The sequence below is a fragment of the Narcine bancroftii genome, chromosome 3 (assembly GCF_036971445.1).
Source record: "Narcine bancroftii isolate sNarBan1 chromosome 3, sNarBan1.hap1, whole genome shotgun sequence".
Lineage (NCBI taxonomy): Eukaryota > Metazoa > Chordata > Chondrichthyes > Torpediniformes > Narcinidae > Narcine > Narcine bancroftii.
Genome location: NC_091471.1, coordinates 87,095,659 through 87,111,540, shown reverse-complemented (window position 1 = coordinate 87,111,540; position 15,882 = coordinate 87,095,659). Strand labels below are relative to the sequence as shown.

The window sequence follows — 15,882 nt, the reverse complement described above, 5'->3', positions numbered from 1 at the left end:
GGATTTTGTGTGACAGGAGTTGCTTGAAGACCCAAGACAGGGTGTTTAGGGTTAAAGTGACAGAAGGTCACTCATTAACCCTAAAGTGGGCTTTAGAGGCATGAACCTTGTGTAGTGACTAGGAAGTCACTGGGTGAACATTCCCATGTGAAAAAATCAAAGGTGGTTGTTGCCACATTCAAAACAAGTTGCAAGTCTACAGTAATCTCGGCCATCTGTCTCTGTGCCCAACTAAAAGACCAAGAAATTAGAAATAGAAGCAGGATCACCAACTGCCTAGCTGTAAGAAAGGATGTTGCACATTTTTGTCGGGTCTTTCACATCTGTTGGATGGTAAATCCAACCAGGTTCCCCAGTGGCACCCTTACAACCAATCCCTGCTTTTAGTGAACCATTTTCCAAAGTGTCGACTGTGGGGCCCATTTCCTGGAACAAAGGCTGGAAATTACTTTTACTGACAATTATGTGTGCTGCTACAAGGTTTCCAGAGCCATTCCTTTGAGGAATATTAAAGCCAAAATGATAGCAAAAGCTTTAAGGTTTTTCACCTTAGTTGGCCTGCCCAGGGAAATATCATCAGATTAGGGGAGCAATTTCATGTCAGGGCTATTCCAGTAAGTGATTTATGAGTTAAGGATTAAACAGGTTGTGCCTTCTACCTATCACCCAGAGAGTCAGGGAACCTACCTACCATCCAGAGAGTCAGCGAGCATTGGAAAGATTTCATTCAAACTTGAAAATTATGATGAGAACTTACTGTTCAGAACATGATAAAGATTGGGATGAAAGACCTCACTTTTATTTGCTGAAAGAGAATCTGTTCAAGAATCACTTGGTTTTAGTCCATTTAAGCTAGTTTTCAGACATGAGGCGAGAAGTTCTCTAATGTTGCTGAAGGAACAATGGATTAATCAGGGTATACATTTGAATTTATTGGATTATGTTTAAATTTAAAGAATGATTACAGAAAGCCTGTGAAATGGCAAAGGAAAATCTGAAAGACACTCAGCAGAGAATAAAAGTCCGGTAAGATCACAAGGCAAAAGTGAGGAGTTTCAAACCTGGTGACAGAGTGTTAGCACTGTTTCCTACACAATCAAATCCCCGTAACGCTACGTTTTCCAGACCATATGAGGTTCAGTCTAAAATTTGTGAGGTTAAATATGTCATTAAAATATCTGATTGCAGATGGGAGAGTCAAGTCTGCCATGTAAATATATCAAGCCATATTTTGAGTAGGCGCTTCCTAATGAGATGAATAGTGATTAACCTGGAAGGTACAGATACACCTAATTTCAAAGGTCATGAGACATGGAAAATCATTAGTCCAAGATTGGAGAATTTTTTTTAAATTAAAAGTTACAGGACCTGGAAACAAAACTGGCTCATCTCGAAATTTTAGAAAGGAAGAAATGAAATAATTATTTCTAAAATTCAAGAACGTGTTTCCAGCTGTACCCCAACAAACTTCCATAGCATGCCATAATGTGGACATAGTGATGCTCGGCCTATTAAGCAGCATCCTTGGAAAAGAGTAGGTTAAGGAATCAGGAACTTGACTAGATGCTAAAGAATGGAATTAACTGAAAAGTCAACTTCAGTTTGGAGTTGTTGGTACCTAAGACAGATGGCATGGTTAGATTTTGTAGACTATAAAGGTTAACACTGACAAAAACAGATATCTATCCAATTCCTAGATGACAAAGTGGGAGGAGCGAAATTAGTTACTAAGATAGAATTGTTAAAGGGGTATTGGTCTGTACAGTTTTGGCGTTCATAACCCCATCTGGGCTGTACGAGTATAATGTGATGCCCTTCGGGATGCAAAATGCTCCAGGGACTGTTTAGAGAATGATGAATTCAGGGATTGAGGTACACAGGTGCTTACCTGGATGATTTGGTTGTAGGAAGTCACACATGGAAAGAGCATATCGTGGAATTGAAAGAATTATTTACTCATCTGTCAGAAGCAAATCTCACTGTTCATTTGAGCAAAAACGAGTTTGGACTGGCACCTAGATTATATCGCAGGACAGGGACAATTAGCGCTGGTGCAGGCAAAAGTTGCAACTATTTCTAAGTTCCCTGCACCAACTAACAGGAAAAGCCTATCAAGATTTTTAGACATGACTGACTTGAGGTTTTGTTTTGGGAGTTTTCCTTTGGGGCATTTTGAGCTTGGACTGTAATTGTCTGGGTCCCCTGTGTTTCCCCCCCCCCCCCCCTCCACATACACCTTATAAAGATCTGTTGTTAATGTAGAGTTGCCATAAAAGCTTATGTTCGGGTATTAAGTTTATTGAGTTAATTCTATTATTGTTAATTTGTTAATAAATTTTGTGTTAAACTTAACCTATCAGTTTATGCGTCTCTCAATTGCTCCTGGTGGGGCGTAACAGTAGACACCAAATATCACACAGTATATACATTTATTCACTTTTTGTTTAAACATGTTTTATTCCTGATGTAGAATTGAGATTGGAAAAGGGAATTTGTTTCTGTTTTTTTCCCCATAGATACACACACACCAAAATTATTATGAAACTCTTACATTTTTAGCTTCCTTTAATTTTGTTTGGCATTTTACAAAAGGCTATTTAGAAACTTAAGAGCAAACATCACAAAATGTACTTAAATGTAAATCTGATGCACAAGCCCTCACTATTCCAAAGATTCTCTAAAGATTTTTGAATAAAATTACAATAATATATTTGGGATAAAGTGAAATGCCAAGAACAGGGTTTTCAATTCATGTTAATTCTTACTGGAAAGATTAAAACTAATGTTAATGTACTTCTCCGAATGACCATAGGTTCCAATTAGTTTATAATTACTACAATATTCCATCAAAACCCTCCAAATATTATAGTCATCTCTAGTTCCAAATCAAACAACAATGTGGTTTGAATTGGGTGCATTTCAAGACAAGACATTAAATACACAATTTACATTAAGTGGATGGATGCTGCATTAAAATACTTCACATTCAGGAACATTTTACTTGTCTGCAGTAAGTAAAATGGCAAATAAACAGACTCAATTTGTGTTTTAGTAGATAAACAAGTCATTAACAAATGAAAAGTGATCAAGTTGTATAGCTCTTGTCCATATCAACCTTCAGTTCATATTAATGCAGTGCTGGAGGTTGAAATGTTTAAAACTATTTAAATGAAGTTTTGTGAATTTAGTACATAACTAATTGCATAAAAACTTAATGTTGGTCAGTATAAGTTTCCCTAAAACCATTTCCAATCTTCTGTACTCATGTGAACAGTGAGACATGGCATTCTGTTCCATGTTCAAATTCAGAAGCTTTGCCTTTTTATCAAAGTTCCAATCCATTTTTTAAAGATTACTATTATTTAATTTAATATTTTAATTGACCCCTTTATATGGAAAAATAGCAAGCTCACATTGAAATGCTGAAAATATGAAGGAAATTTTGTAATTGAATCCTATTTACTTCAGATACAACTCAATCAGGTGCATTTATTGTTGATTGAAGTACAATCCATCCCAATGGTCCCTTTTGTGTTATTTTCAATATTCTTGTTCCTCATTGTTAAGAGATGCTGTGAACCACATTACTGCAATTTTTTTAGAAAAATGAACACTGAAAAAAAGTTACTTGCAGACTTCAATGATAAAGTAAGCATATGGAATGTCAATCTATATTCGTGTACCATTAGACATTTTGAGACCAACTGCCATTTTAAATACATTGATGATATGGCACGTATGTTGTGAAATGATAGAACAAAAGATGGCTCAAAATATAAACAGAAGAATAGAGTACAATAAATTAATTTACATATAAAACAAAAAAAAAATCAAAGACGTGCCTATTGTTAAGTCAGCTGTTGACTTGGAGACTTCGGCCCCTTAGAAGGAACAGAAAAAAAATCTAGACAAGCTCAGTCTGATCAAATGGGAAATAACTTCACACCACAAATGGTTTATGCATGCATTCAAACACATTACAACTGCACAGCCAGCTATGGTAACGAAATGTAACCATATCAATTAAAAAATAAAAATTACCGAGTATCTAAATGCAGTATTTCCACAGTTGTTTTAACAGTTTTTTAAAAAAAATTGGCAAACATTTTCTGACCAAAGCTTCTTGCTAAAGCCAAAAAAATTCAAAGTACTTCATAAAATGTCCTAACCCTGTGAACTTGTGCTGTTGGATTAGAAGCATTTCTTTAGTAGTAATACCATGGGAGAGTGTGTTCAAAAAAATTCAAGTCAAATGACAGAAAGTTTCAATTGATGTAGTTTCAAAAGTTCTTAGCATTCCAGTGATTGGCTTCTGGTGACCACAGCTCAAAATTAGTAGGGAAGTTTCTGCAATAAGGATTTTGTGAATCAGTTAATCCTCTGAATCTGTCTAAACTTAAATGGCTCTTGGCCGCTTGGGATTGATCTGCTTGCTAGCCTGTTCTTCCTCTTGAAGAGTCGTACGGAAGGCTTTTACTTTATCTATAAAACAGAAAATACAAGTCAGTCAAATGCCAATGAGGCCAATTTATTTTTTTTTACCATCAGCAAATTTAAATGTTCTTAATGTAAATGCGCACAAGAAACAAATCCCACATTCGTAAAACAAATTTAATGAATGGTCCAGAATAATTTGTGATGTTCATTATATGCCAATTTATAATTCTGAACAGTAACGATCTTAAAGGTAAATGCAAACAGTAATTATTTCAATAATCAGTCACATTTATTCATCGAACTTGCTACAAATTCTATACCATATTTACCAATATTAAACAGTATTAAAATAGTAAAAAGCTTTGAAAAGATTTGATATATCCTGTGGATATGATAGACAAGATACAAATGCTTTTTTTTCTGGTTGCATGCAATCCAAGGGCAATTCAACTAAAAGACTTCAAAAGACTTTTTAGTTATCTCTTGCTTTGGAAGTAATAACCAATTTATAATTTTTGTAATTAATACTGGCTCCTTGTTAAGATACTGTTTCCTTCAGATAGAGAATCTAGAAATAAAGAGTGTAGGGAGGAGGCAGCAATGAGGAAGTATACAGGAGTGAGATAGATCAGCCAGTTGAGTAGTGTCACAACTTGGTATGTTGCCTCCCATGTGCCAGGATCAAGCCCTCAGCATTCTCAGGCAGGAGGGTAAGCACCAGAAATCGTGATCCACGTGGGAACCAATGACATAAACAGGGGTAGGGATGAGGTCCTGAAGGGGGAATATAGGTAGTTGATAAAGAAGTTGAAAAGCAGGACCTCAAGGGTAGTAATCATGGGTTTTCGCCAGTGAGGATAGGAATAGGAAGTTGTGGCAGATCAATGCGAGGCTGAAGGGGGCAGGGATTCAGACTTGTGGATCATTGGGATCGCTTCTGGGGAAGGTCTCACTTGTACAAAAAGAACAGGTTGCACCTGATCTGGAAAGGGACCAATAACGGTGGGCAGGCAAGGACTTAAACTTGTTTGGCAGGGGGGATGGGAACCAGAATGTGAGTGCAGACAACAGGGCAGAAGGTCAAAAGTTTGATGCAATGTGTTGTGAGTTTGTGAGGAAGTACAGGCAGGGGAGGAATAAATGTAGTTCAATTAGGGGTTTCGAAATGTATCTATTTCAGTGCTAGGAGTATTAAAGCATGAATCAGTACATGGAACTACGATGTTGTGGCCTTTACAGAGACTAAGCTGGAAGAAGGGAATAATTGGCTGATGCAAGTACCAGGGTTCAGGTGTTTTAAAAGGAATAGGATAGGAGGTAAGAGGGCAGGGGCAGGGGTTGCATTACTGGTCAGGGATGGTATCACTGCTATAGAAATAGAGGGTGCTGCAGAGGAAGCATCTATTGAGTCGGTCTGGGTGGGTCAGTAAAAGGTCAATCACTATACTGGAAGTAGTCTTTAGGCCCCCATATGGCCCTAATGACACTGAGGAATAGATACGACGTAGATTTTGGAATGATGCAGGAATTACAGGGTTGTTGTTATGGGAGACTTCAACTTCCCTAATATTGACTGGCACTTCCTGACTGCAAGAGCAATGAATGGGGATGAATTTGCCAGATATGTTCAAGGATTCCTGACACAGTACGTGACCCAGCCAACGAGGAGAGACCATAATGGATCTAATACTGGGTAATTAACCTGGTCTAGTGGTGGTCCTCTTGGTGGGGGAGCATTTTGGTGAGAGCGACCACAATTCCTTGATCTTTAGCATAGCTTTGGATAAGGATAAAAGCAGACAAAATGGGAAAGAGTTTACCTGGAGAAAACTCATTACAATGGGATGAGGTAGCAACTAGCAAGAGTAAATTGGAAATATGTTCAAGGGTGAAAGCACAGAACTAATGTAGAGGAAGCTTTGAGTCTACTTGTGCTGGGTTCAGGATAGGTTTGTCCCTCTGGGAAATGGAAATATGGAAGGAAAAGAGAATCATGGTTAAAACTCTTGAGTCAACTAGTCAAGAGGAAGAAGGAAACAGGAATGGCTCATGAGAAGTAAATGGAAGCGAGGAAGGACCTTAAGAAAGGACTTAGGAGAGCTTGAAGGAGGCATGGGAAGGCTATGGCAAGTAGGATTAAGGAGAACCCCAAGGCATTCTATGCATATGTGAAGAACAGGATGACTAGAATTAAGGAGGATAAAGGAGTCAATGTGCTTGGAGGATGAGGAAGTGTGGGTGGTCCTTAATGAATACTTTGCTTCAGTATTCACAAAAGTACCTTGATCAGGGTGAGGTCAGAATAGAACAGGTTTGTGTGCTGGACAATGATGAGATAAAGGAAAAGAAGTGTTGGATCTTCTTAAAAACATTGATTAACATCCCCTGGCCCAGACGTGATGTATCCCAGGTTGTTGTGGGATGTGAAGGAAGAGATAGCTGCAGCAGTGGCTGTCATCTTTGGCCACAGGGGAGCTGCTGAAGGATTGGAAAATGGCAAATGTGATTCCCTTGTTTAAAAAAGGTAATAGGAAAAATCCTGGGAATTATAGGCCAGTGAGCCTTATATCAGTGGTGTGAAAAGTATTGGAGAGGATTCTTAAGGATAGGATCTATGAGTATTTGGAGAAGTCCAGTCTACTCAAGGATAGTCAGCATGGCTTTGAGAAAGGAAGGACCTGCCTCACAAGCCTAATTGAGTTTTTTTGAGCAGGTAACAAAGAAATTGATGTGGGTAGAGTGGAGGATGTGGTCTATATGGATTTTAGTAAGGCATTTGACAACGTCCCTCGTGAGAGACTCATTCAGAAAGTCATGAGGCAAGGAATCCTTGGAACTGTGAGTGTGTGGATAAAAAACTGGCTTGCAGGTAGAAACCAGAAAATAATAGTGGAAGGAAAGTAGTCTGCCTGGAGGTCAGTGACTAATGGAGTTCTGCAAGGATTTGTTCTGGGACCCTTACTATTTGTGATTTTTATAAATGACCAAGATCAGTGGTGCTCAACCTTTTAAGTATACCACTTTAAATATTCCCTATGCCATCGGTGCTCTGTGATTAGTAAGGGATTGCTTAAGGTGGTATGTGGGTGGAAACAAAAAGTTTGAAAACCACTGTTTTAATCGTACCTCATTGACTTGTTATGTGCATGGTTTCATAACTCCAAAGGAAATGGGCCAATGACAATTTTTCTCAAGCAAAATAATTCAGTAACAATCGGGTCTCGAGCAGTGATTCTCAACCTTCCCGTTCCACTCACATTTTGAAAGGGAAACTATTCTAGCAGAGAAGCAATCTAACGTTGTATTCAAACAATTAATATCTCTTCCCAAAATCAAAGAATATTGATTTAAATGTGGTAATGGAAAAAATTGTTTAAAAAAAGCTGGATCATCTATATTAGGGGCATAAACATAAGCTAGAACTACTAGTTTATTATATAATTTGCCTGTTAAAATAATAAAATGTCCTTGTTTATCTAAAATACTGTTATGAAGAATAAAAGGGATATTTTGATCTAATAATATCAAAACTTCTTATTTTAGCCTCAGAGCATGAATGAAAATATTGTCCTCTCCATCTAAATATTAAGCTATCCTTATCAGAATTTCTTGAGTTTCTTGAAAAAAAAAACAATATCTGCTTTTAATTGTCTAAGATGTGCCACCACTCTTTGTCTTTTAATTATTTCAGATCACTACCATTCCATGTATCTATGTTAATAAGAGCCACTGTCTGATTAAAATGGTTTAAACAAAAAAAAATCATCAATTTCAGTCATCCCCAAGCAGCTCCAGAGGCCCCCAGATTCACAGCATAAAAGAAAATTGAAAAAAATTGAAAGAAGGGTAACTGTGCCAAACTAAATAACTCCCTAATGGACCCCTCTCCCCCAACTTCTAGCCCTCCAAAATATGACGATCACCAACCACAGTTGGGATCAGCTCATACAGAAAAAAAACAAAATAATTTCAGTTGATGATCTTGAAGCTCCTCAAAATCAACAAAATATAAGAAAATAATGAGCAAGGATTATATATTAAAAAATCACACTTTCCACTTCAAAATAAAATCTTGTATATAAAAAAATTCAGTCAAATATAAGATAGAATCTATCTGTTTTACATAATCTATTTATATAATCCAAAGTTTATCAAGAACAAAAATATCTAAATTCTTTATAATCTATTATTCTTTCATATATAATCTAACTTTCCATATGTAAATTAAAATTTATTAAAAAATATTCTCCATAAAACCATAAACAATCAATAAATGGATTGGTTAATAACCATTGGCAGAGTAGAATAAAAAAGACCTTAAATTTAAGTGAATCGGTGTAACAAATGTTTAAACATATTAACACTAGAACTACTATGAGTAAACATGATTAAAAATAAAACAGTTGTCACTCTTAGCTGCTTATATACCATAATAATGTCCATAGTGAGGCATTTAGTGCTATATTTTGTATTTCAAGCTGTTATTGCACATGTGGAGAGGAAGAGGAGAAAAAACCCATTTAAAAAATGAGCCTAACACCCTATTTATTTAACACATTCTCCCCCCACCCTTTCAAACTACAATAAAAAAAACCCAAAACAATCATAATTTAGAAAATCACAAGTAAAATAATAACTTAAACTCTTATGGAAAAAAATCACCCAAAATATATATTAAAAAAAACCCGTGCCCATGCGCGGTGAGATTGCGGTGAGGGCAAAACCACCATATTTCATTCTCCAAAACACCATTGCACATGTGCAAAAAAAAGAAAAATACGAACTCCCATTAACAGATAAAATATAATCCAAACCAATTCCCATCATAAATTCACAATGACTCCATCAATCGGACATGTAATTAATAAAACTAATCAAACACAGTTAAACCGTTATTGCTGTAAATCATGTCAGCATGTGCAGTTGAGATTTTATATCCATTAGTGGCCATTTTCTACATACTTGAGCATAAAGAAAGCCTTTCTCTTAAAAAATCTCAGCTGCCATTATCCTGATTGATCCACTATTAGAGTCTCAAACGTACTTCTAGACACCATATTTGATATATTTTAGACAAAAGAGCCCAACAAAAACTTAGCAAAACACCATTTTATCAGATTATTTTGTACAAAAAGGAACAGCAACATTACTTCAGATTACCTGTGACAGAGTATATAGAGGTGTTTGGGAGATAAATTGGGGAGATTTGTTAGAGCAGGTCACACACAAACAATTTAAAACAGAATTTTTTGCAGGAGTTTTGCAGAGTGGTCACAGACTTCAATGATGGACCGCTATTTTGTAAAAGGCAACAAAGTAACAACATACAGTGGCAGTTTGTCTGGAAAACAATTTGCTGTCTGGAAGAGCATGTGATCTTTGCAGGCAGAGGCAGAACAGCTTTGCTCTCAGAGTGAGAGGGAGTGAGAAAGAGGAGAGACATAGACTTCAGTTCCAGAAGGATAAGCTGGCAAGCTTTGGAAGACTGCCTGGTCAAAGGAAAGGACTGGCTGTCTGGTGTTTCCCTTGGAATAGGAGAAACAGAAAGGAACTCTGGGGTGACCTTAAAGAAAGAGGTTATCATCTGGAGAACCCTGAAAGGGGGCAAGTTTTGTCAGCAAGACACTGGAGTGGCTGTCCTGGAACGAGAAAACTCTCTCTCTGAAAACCAACAAGAACCCTCCTGAGTGGTAACCATTTACCTGTTAAGCACTAAAGCCTGATGAACTTTATTAATGCTAACTTCTGTGCACAGAACAAGAATTGCCTACAACCAGTGAGATTGGACTGTGAACCAAAGAACTTTTCTAAACTTATATAAACAATTCACACACATGCGCTTAGAATTAGAGGGGGGGTTAAGTAGGTTAAGGAAGTCAATAGAGATAAGTTCAAGTTTGATTCTGCTTTCATGTTTAAAGATAATTAAAAGCAATGTTTGTTTAAGTACCCTTTGTCGTGGTGCATATCTATTGCTGCTGAGTTTTGGGATCCTCCCCACTTGTAACATTTTATGGGGGCTCATCCATTTCAGATTTGAAAATTGTAGTTTTTGTGATTTATTAGTTAATTGTCTTTTTTTCCATGCTAATTTAAAGCTCGTGTCTGGAAAAACAGCAGCAATGGAGGTTGATACATTTTTCTCACAACCATCACCTGCAGAGCTGCAGAGCAAGAGAAAAGAGGAACTGATGGTTATTAGGCATTAAAGCTGACTGAAGTGAAGTCAAGCATTGGATGAGGAAAATACAAATACAGAGGATTATAGTTAAATATTACATAAGTGAGGGAAAATTTGTTGAGAAACACTTAGAAAAATTTCCAGACGGTGGATTTGTTGAATTGAAATTGGAGTTGGAGAAATTGAGGGTGGAAGAGGAAAGAGAGAAATGGAAGGTGTTGGAGCTGAAAAACAAAGTGAAGAGGCTGAAAAACAGGATATCTGAGGCAGTGGAAGCTGAAAGGCAAAGAAAATATGACTTGGCAAAGATTGAAAGGGACAGACAGTTTCAATTAGAGAAGTTAAAAATACAGATGGAGAGAAGTAAGAAGATCGAGGCTGTAACTCCTTGGGAAAGGTTTATGGCTAGTAGAGAGGTAAATCTAGTTTTGAAAAGGTTGCTAAGAGCTCAAGATGGTCAAAAGAAAAGTAGCCTTTAATGCTCCAAAGTGTATTGAAGGGAAAAGCACAAATTGCATACTCTAACAAATTATGATACTGTTAAACGAGCAGTATTGAAAGCATATGAGTTGGTTCCAGAAGCATATAGAGAAAATTTAGGAGTTTGGTGAAAACATGGAATCAATCTTATATGGATTTTGCTCTGAAGAAATCTGTATGTTTTGACCGTTGGTGTGCCTCAAAAGGAATAATGATTTTGACAGATTGAGAAAATTAATATTAATAGAGGAAATTAAAAGGTGTGTCCAAAAGGAGATTAAATTATACCTGGATAAGAGAGACGTGGGGACGAGGCAACAGGAGGCTAGATTAGCAGACGAATTTGCTCTAATTCACAAAACTACATTACAGAATAGCAGGCATTTTCAGATAGCTAATGAGAAACAGATTAATAAACCTGTTCATAAGGTTATTGAGGAACAGGATAGAAAGCCTGAAATTAAGTCTGGAGAGAGTGTTAAGAGAAAAGATGAAGGTAAGGTGGGAAAGGACAGAACTTCTGCATTTGTATGTCATTTTTGTAAGAAACCTGGTCATGTGATTGCGAATTGTCTAGTCTTGAAAAAGAAAAAACAGTTTTTACCAGAAGCATGTATTTAAACAGTGTAATTTAAGGAGAGCAGATGTTCTAAACCTGGTAAGGAGGGCATGGATGTTTTCAAACCTTTTGTGTCAGAGGGTTTTGTTTCAGTAAAGGAGGGAGAACCACAGGTTCCAGTGAAAATTCTTAAGAGATACTGGAGCTGCTCAGTCAATGTTGTTGGAAAGTGTTTTAACTCTGGATCAAATGACTGACACAGGGGAGACAACTTTGATTAAAGGTGTTGGAGGTGAGGTTGAGTCAATATCGCTTCATAATATTGTGCTAAATTCAGAATTAGTTAAATGACCTGTTGTAGTAGGAGTAATTTCAAAGTTACCCATGCAGGGTGTCTCGTTTTTATTGGGGAATAATTTGGCAGAGGATAAAGTTGGGTCAGTTTTGAGATTAATAATTCAGCCTAGTGAGGATGAGGTTAGAGAGGATTGTGAGATATTTCCTGCATGTGCTGTAACAAGGTCTGTGACTAAGAAAATGATAAGAGCTGAAGAAGATCCAGTTGATAGAGACTTGCCCAGTACTTCTGAAGTACTTTTGAAAGAGCAGGGTCATTGTGAGAGTGAGGATTTCTCTTTGTCAAGGAAAGGGTTAATTCAGCAACAGAAAATAGATACAGATCTTGTTGTCTTGAGGGACAAAGCAGTGAATGAACAGGAGATTAAAGAAATGGCTTGTGGATATGACTTCAAGGGTGAATTGTTAATGAAACCTTATTTAGAGGAAAAAGGTAGTGACAATCTGTATCTGAGGTGTTAGTTGCTAACAGGGTTGTGGAAGTTATGGATCATAAGATTATGGAAACAGAATCTTGTGAGGGTAACCTTAAAGAAACCATGGTTCCTGTGTGCCTGTCTAACTCAGCAATTTTGGAAAATTTGGAAGAAAAGTTAGGCCACCTTAAATCACAAGAACTGATACAGTTGAAAGAATTTCTTTTGAAATACACAAATTTGTTCCTTGATGTTCCAAAAAGGACATCAGAGATTTATCATGATGTAGATGTGGGAGAAGCAAATCCCATTAAACAACACCCATATAAATAGAATAAACATTCAGAAAAGTAAAATAATGGATCAGGAGGTAGAATATATGTTGAGAAATTATATTATTAGACCTTTGAACTCAGATTGGAGTTCTCCTTGTATTCTGGTACCGAAACCAGATGGATCTGTTAGGTTCTGTACAAATTACAGGAAGGTTAATTCAGTAACTAAAACAGATGCTTATCCTATTCCAAGAATAGATGACTGCAATGATAAAATTGGCAAAGCTAAATTTCTTACTAAGTTGGATTTGTTGAAGGGTTACTAGTGTGTGCCTTTAACTGAGAGAGGAAAGAATATTTCAGCTTTTGTGACTCCATCTGGTTTATAGGAGTATAATGTGTACTTTTGGCATGAAAAATATCCCTGCAACATTCCAAAGGATGATTAATTTGGTAATCCAAGGGTTAACTCATACAGATGCTTATACTGATGACTTGGTCACAAACAGTGACACATGGGAAGAACATCCAAGGGAACTGGACAAATTCCCAGTTGCAACAGAAATCACTTGCATCGATGTTTAAACAACAACAAACAACAAGGGAAGGCCTTTAAAGCATTAAAATAATATTTGATTCTCACCAAAAGTTCGATCCCCAACATGTCCCCAACCCCGCCAGAGATTCCCAGGCAGGCTTCCCTAGCCAGTGGAACACTCACTGGCGAGACAGCAGGCTCCTGTCTCCCCAGTCATTGGAGCTCCCGAACCTGACGCTCGAGTCCTAACTGCGAATCCTTCACTAGGTCTACTCCACATGCACACTGGGGAGTCCAGTGTGCGTATGCAGTAGTAGGCCGAACAGAGGGTTCGGAGTCGGCGGCCAGTGTGCTGAGGAAGAGGGAGGGAGGGAAGAGGAGGAAATGCCACTGAGCCCAAGGTCCCAACTCTTGCCTGAAGGCTGCTCTCCTTGATGATGCTGGGACAAGGGATTCTTCTGACTGCTTGTGGCTGGGAAACAGTGGCATGCAGTTTGAAAGGGAAAGTTTGAGAGAAAAGTCAATAGGGGAAGGAAGAGAAAAAATGGAAAGAGAGAGGGACGGAGTTATCTGAAATGAGGACTATCATTGTAATTTCATGTCGAGTGAATTTTTTTTTCCCCAACCTGTGAAGTCGGTTGGGCTCCGAAATTTTTTTGGATAAATGAGGATTTTGGATAATCCGATTTTGGATAATTAGAGTTGTACTGCATATAAAAGGAAGCCAAAACTTTGTTAGAAATAGCTACTATTCTGAAAAACCTAAGCATTGATGTTATTAAGGCTCTGAGATGACTGCAAAATACTGTTACATTTTGAAACAAAATTTTAAAAGTCAGGCAGCTTTTGTCAAGCAATTATAACAATATTTCAGATAAATCCTCATCAGAGCTAGAAAATAGAGCTTTTTTTGTAAATGGCAATGATAAAAAAAATTACACAAGAGAATGCTTGTACAGGGAAGTGAATATGTAAAATGACATGTAAATTGGCATGAGACAAGTAAAATCCAATCCAATTTGATCCAATCCAGTCAAAAATATCAAGCAACAGCATTTTAATTAGAAGTAAAATCATAACGTGATCCTAATTTTAATTGTATTTTACTTCTAAAGTAACTCCTATTTTTGAAACTATGCCGTTATTTTAGAAGCTAAAAAGAGTGGTGGGAATTTAGAATGGAGCCCATTCACTCTCCTGACATCAAGAGTCTACCTACACGTTAAACCTGCATCTTCAATCCACTACATAGTTCTGCTCGCTTTTCAATCATCCCTTCAATGTTTTAAATGGCTTCTATTTCTTTAAAATCTCTCATTACTTTGTGTTTCACTTTATGCTATTTTGCCAGAACATATTCTGTCATGTCATGTATTCCGGAGCATCAACCCCATCCTGTACAACTTGTTTCAATCAGAATACCTTGCTAATATAATGTACTTTTTAACATTTTTGATTATTGTTCTCAAGACAACAGCCACTCATTAGATCTATTTTGATAAGCAACTGTGAAAACCTACCTCTCAGTTCAGTCAGAATTTCAATCTTCTGGTCTAAAATTGACTCCAGTTGTGTCGAATATGCATCCACATCATAATCCACCTCTTCAGTCATCTCCAAAAGTGCTTTTTCATCCTCCAACCATCGGATAGATTCCTATAGATAAAAATCCCACGTTGATAGCACAATGATTAATATAATTCATATCAATGATTAATAAACTCCTTAAACTATCCAACTATTCCATTACATCACATCTTTAATTGCATACCTAAAAGAACATAAGAAGTAGCAGGAGTAAACCACTTAGCCAATCAAGCCTTTTTCCAAAGAATCAATTTTTTGCATAAACAAATTCTTTTGCATATCCTTCCACGTGATTCTTCCACTTGATCCATTCTATCTTCCACATTCTTGCATCTTTCCTGTACTTCATCCAATTATTCAATATTATTTGTATATATTTTGGTTTGACCATGTAGAAATTATAGCACTTTTTATACATAGTCCCCTTGTTTCTTAATGTTTGGGACATTTGGCTCCATCGATGTTTGGGAGTACTTAGGTATGCCTAATTGCTTCATTAGGGCAGGTACAAGATAGCTAGGCTTGCTTCAAAGCTTTTGATCACCTTTGGAGTCTGTAATTGCCACTTTTCAACATGAGGACCAGAGTTACGCCAATGAAAATCGAAGAAGCCATTATAAGGCTGAAAAACAAGAATCAAACAGTAAGAGACATCACCCAAACCTTAGGATGACCAAAATCAACTGTTTGGAACATCATTACAAAGAAAGAGCGTACTAGTGAGCTCAGTGATTGCAAAGGGACTGGCATTCTAAAGAAGACTCTACTAATGATGACAGAAGAATTCTCATCATAAGGAAGAAAAATCGCCAAACGCATGTTCCACAGAACAGAAACACTCATCAGAAGGCATGTGCGAATGAATATGTCAACGACTACTGTCCACAGAAGACTTCATTAAAAATGTGGAGGCGTTGAAATGAGAGAAAAACAGAAAACATAGCTGGGTTAGATCTGTCGGGATCTGAAATATAAACTAATAGGTCATCTGCATGCAAAGAAACTTTGAGTTACTCCATTTCTGACAATACCTTGAACCTCATGAGGTATGT

The 15,882-nt window shown here is 37.1% G+C and overlaps 1 protein-coding gene across 5 annotated transcripts in view; it reads right to left on the bottom strand.

Annotated features, from left to right (window-relative positions):
• Positions 1-3,641: 3,641 nt before the first annotated feature.
• kif2a (kinesin family member 2a) overlaps positions 3,642-15,882 on the bottom strand; it is a 142,560-nt gene continuing 130,319 nt past the window's right edge. For all 5 annotated transcript variants that reach the window (XM_069924484.1, XM_069924479.1, XM_069924482.1 and 2 more), the window contains 2 exons: positions 14,764-14,899; positions 3,642-4,482 (listed from right to left, as the gene is read on the bottom strand). In XM_069924484.1, coding sequence (XP_069780585.1) covers positions 4,397-4,482; positions 14,764-14,899 — 222 coding nt within the window. In that variant the 3' untranslated portion in view covers positions 3,642-4,396. The remainder of the gene's footprint in view (positions 4,483-14,763; positions 14,900-15,882) is intronic.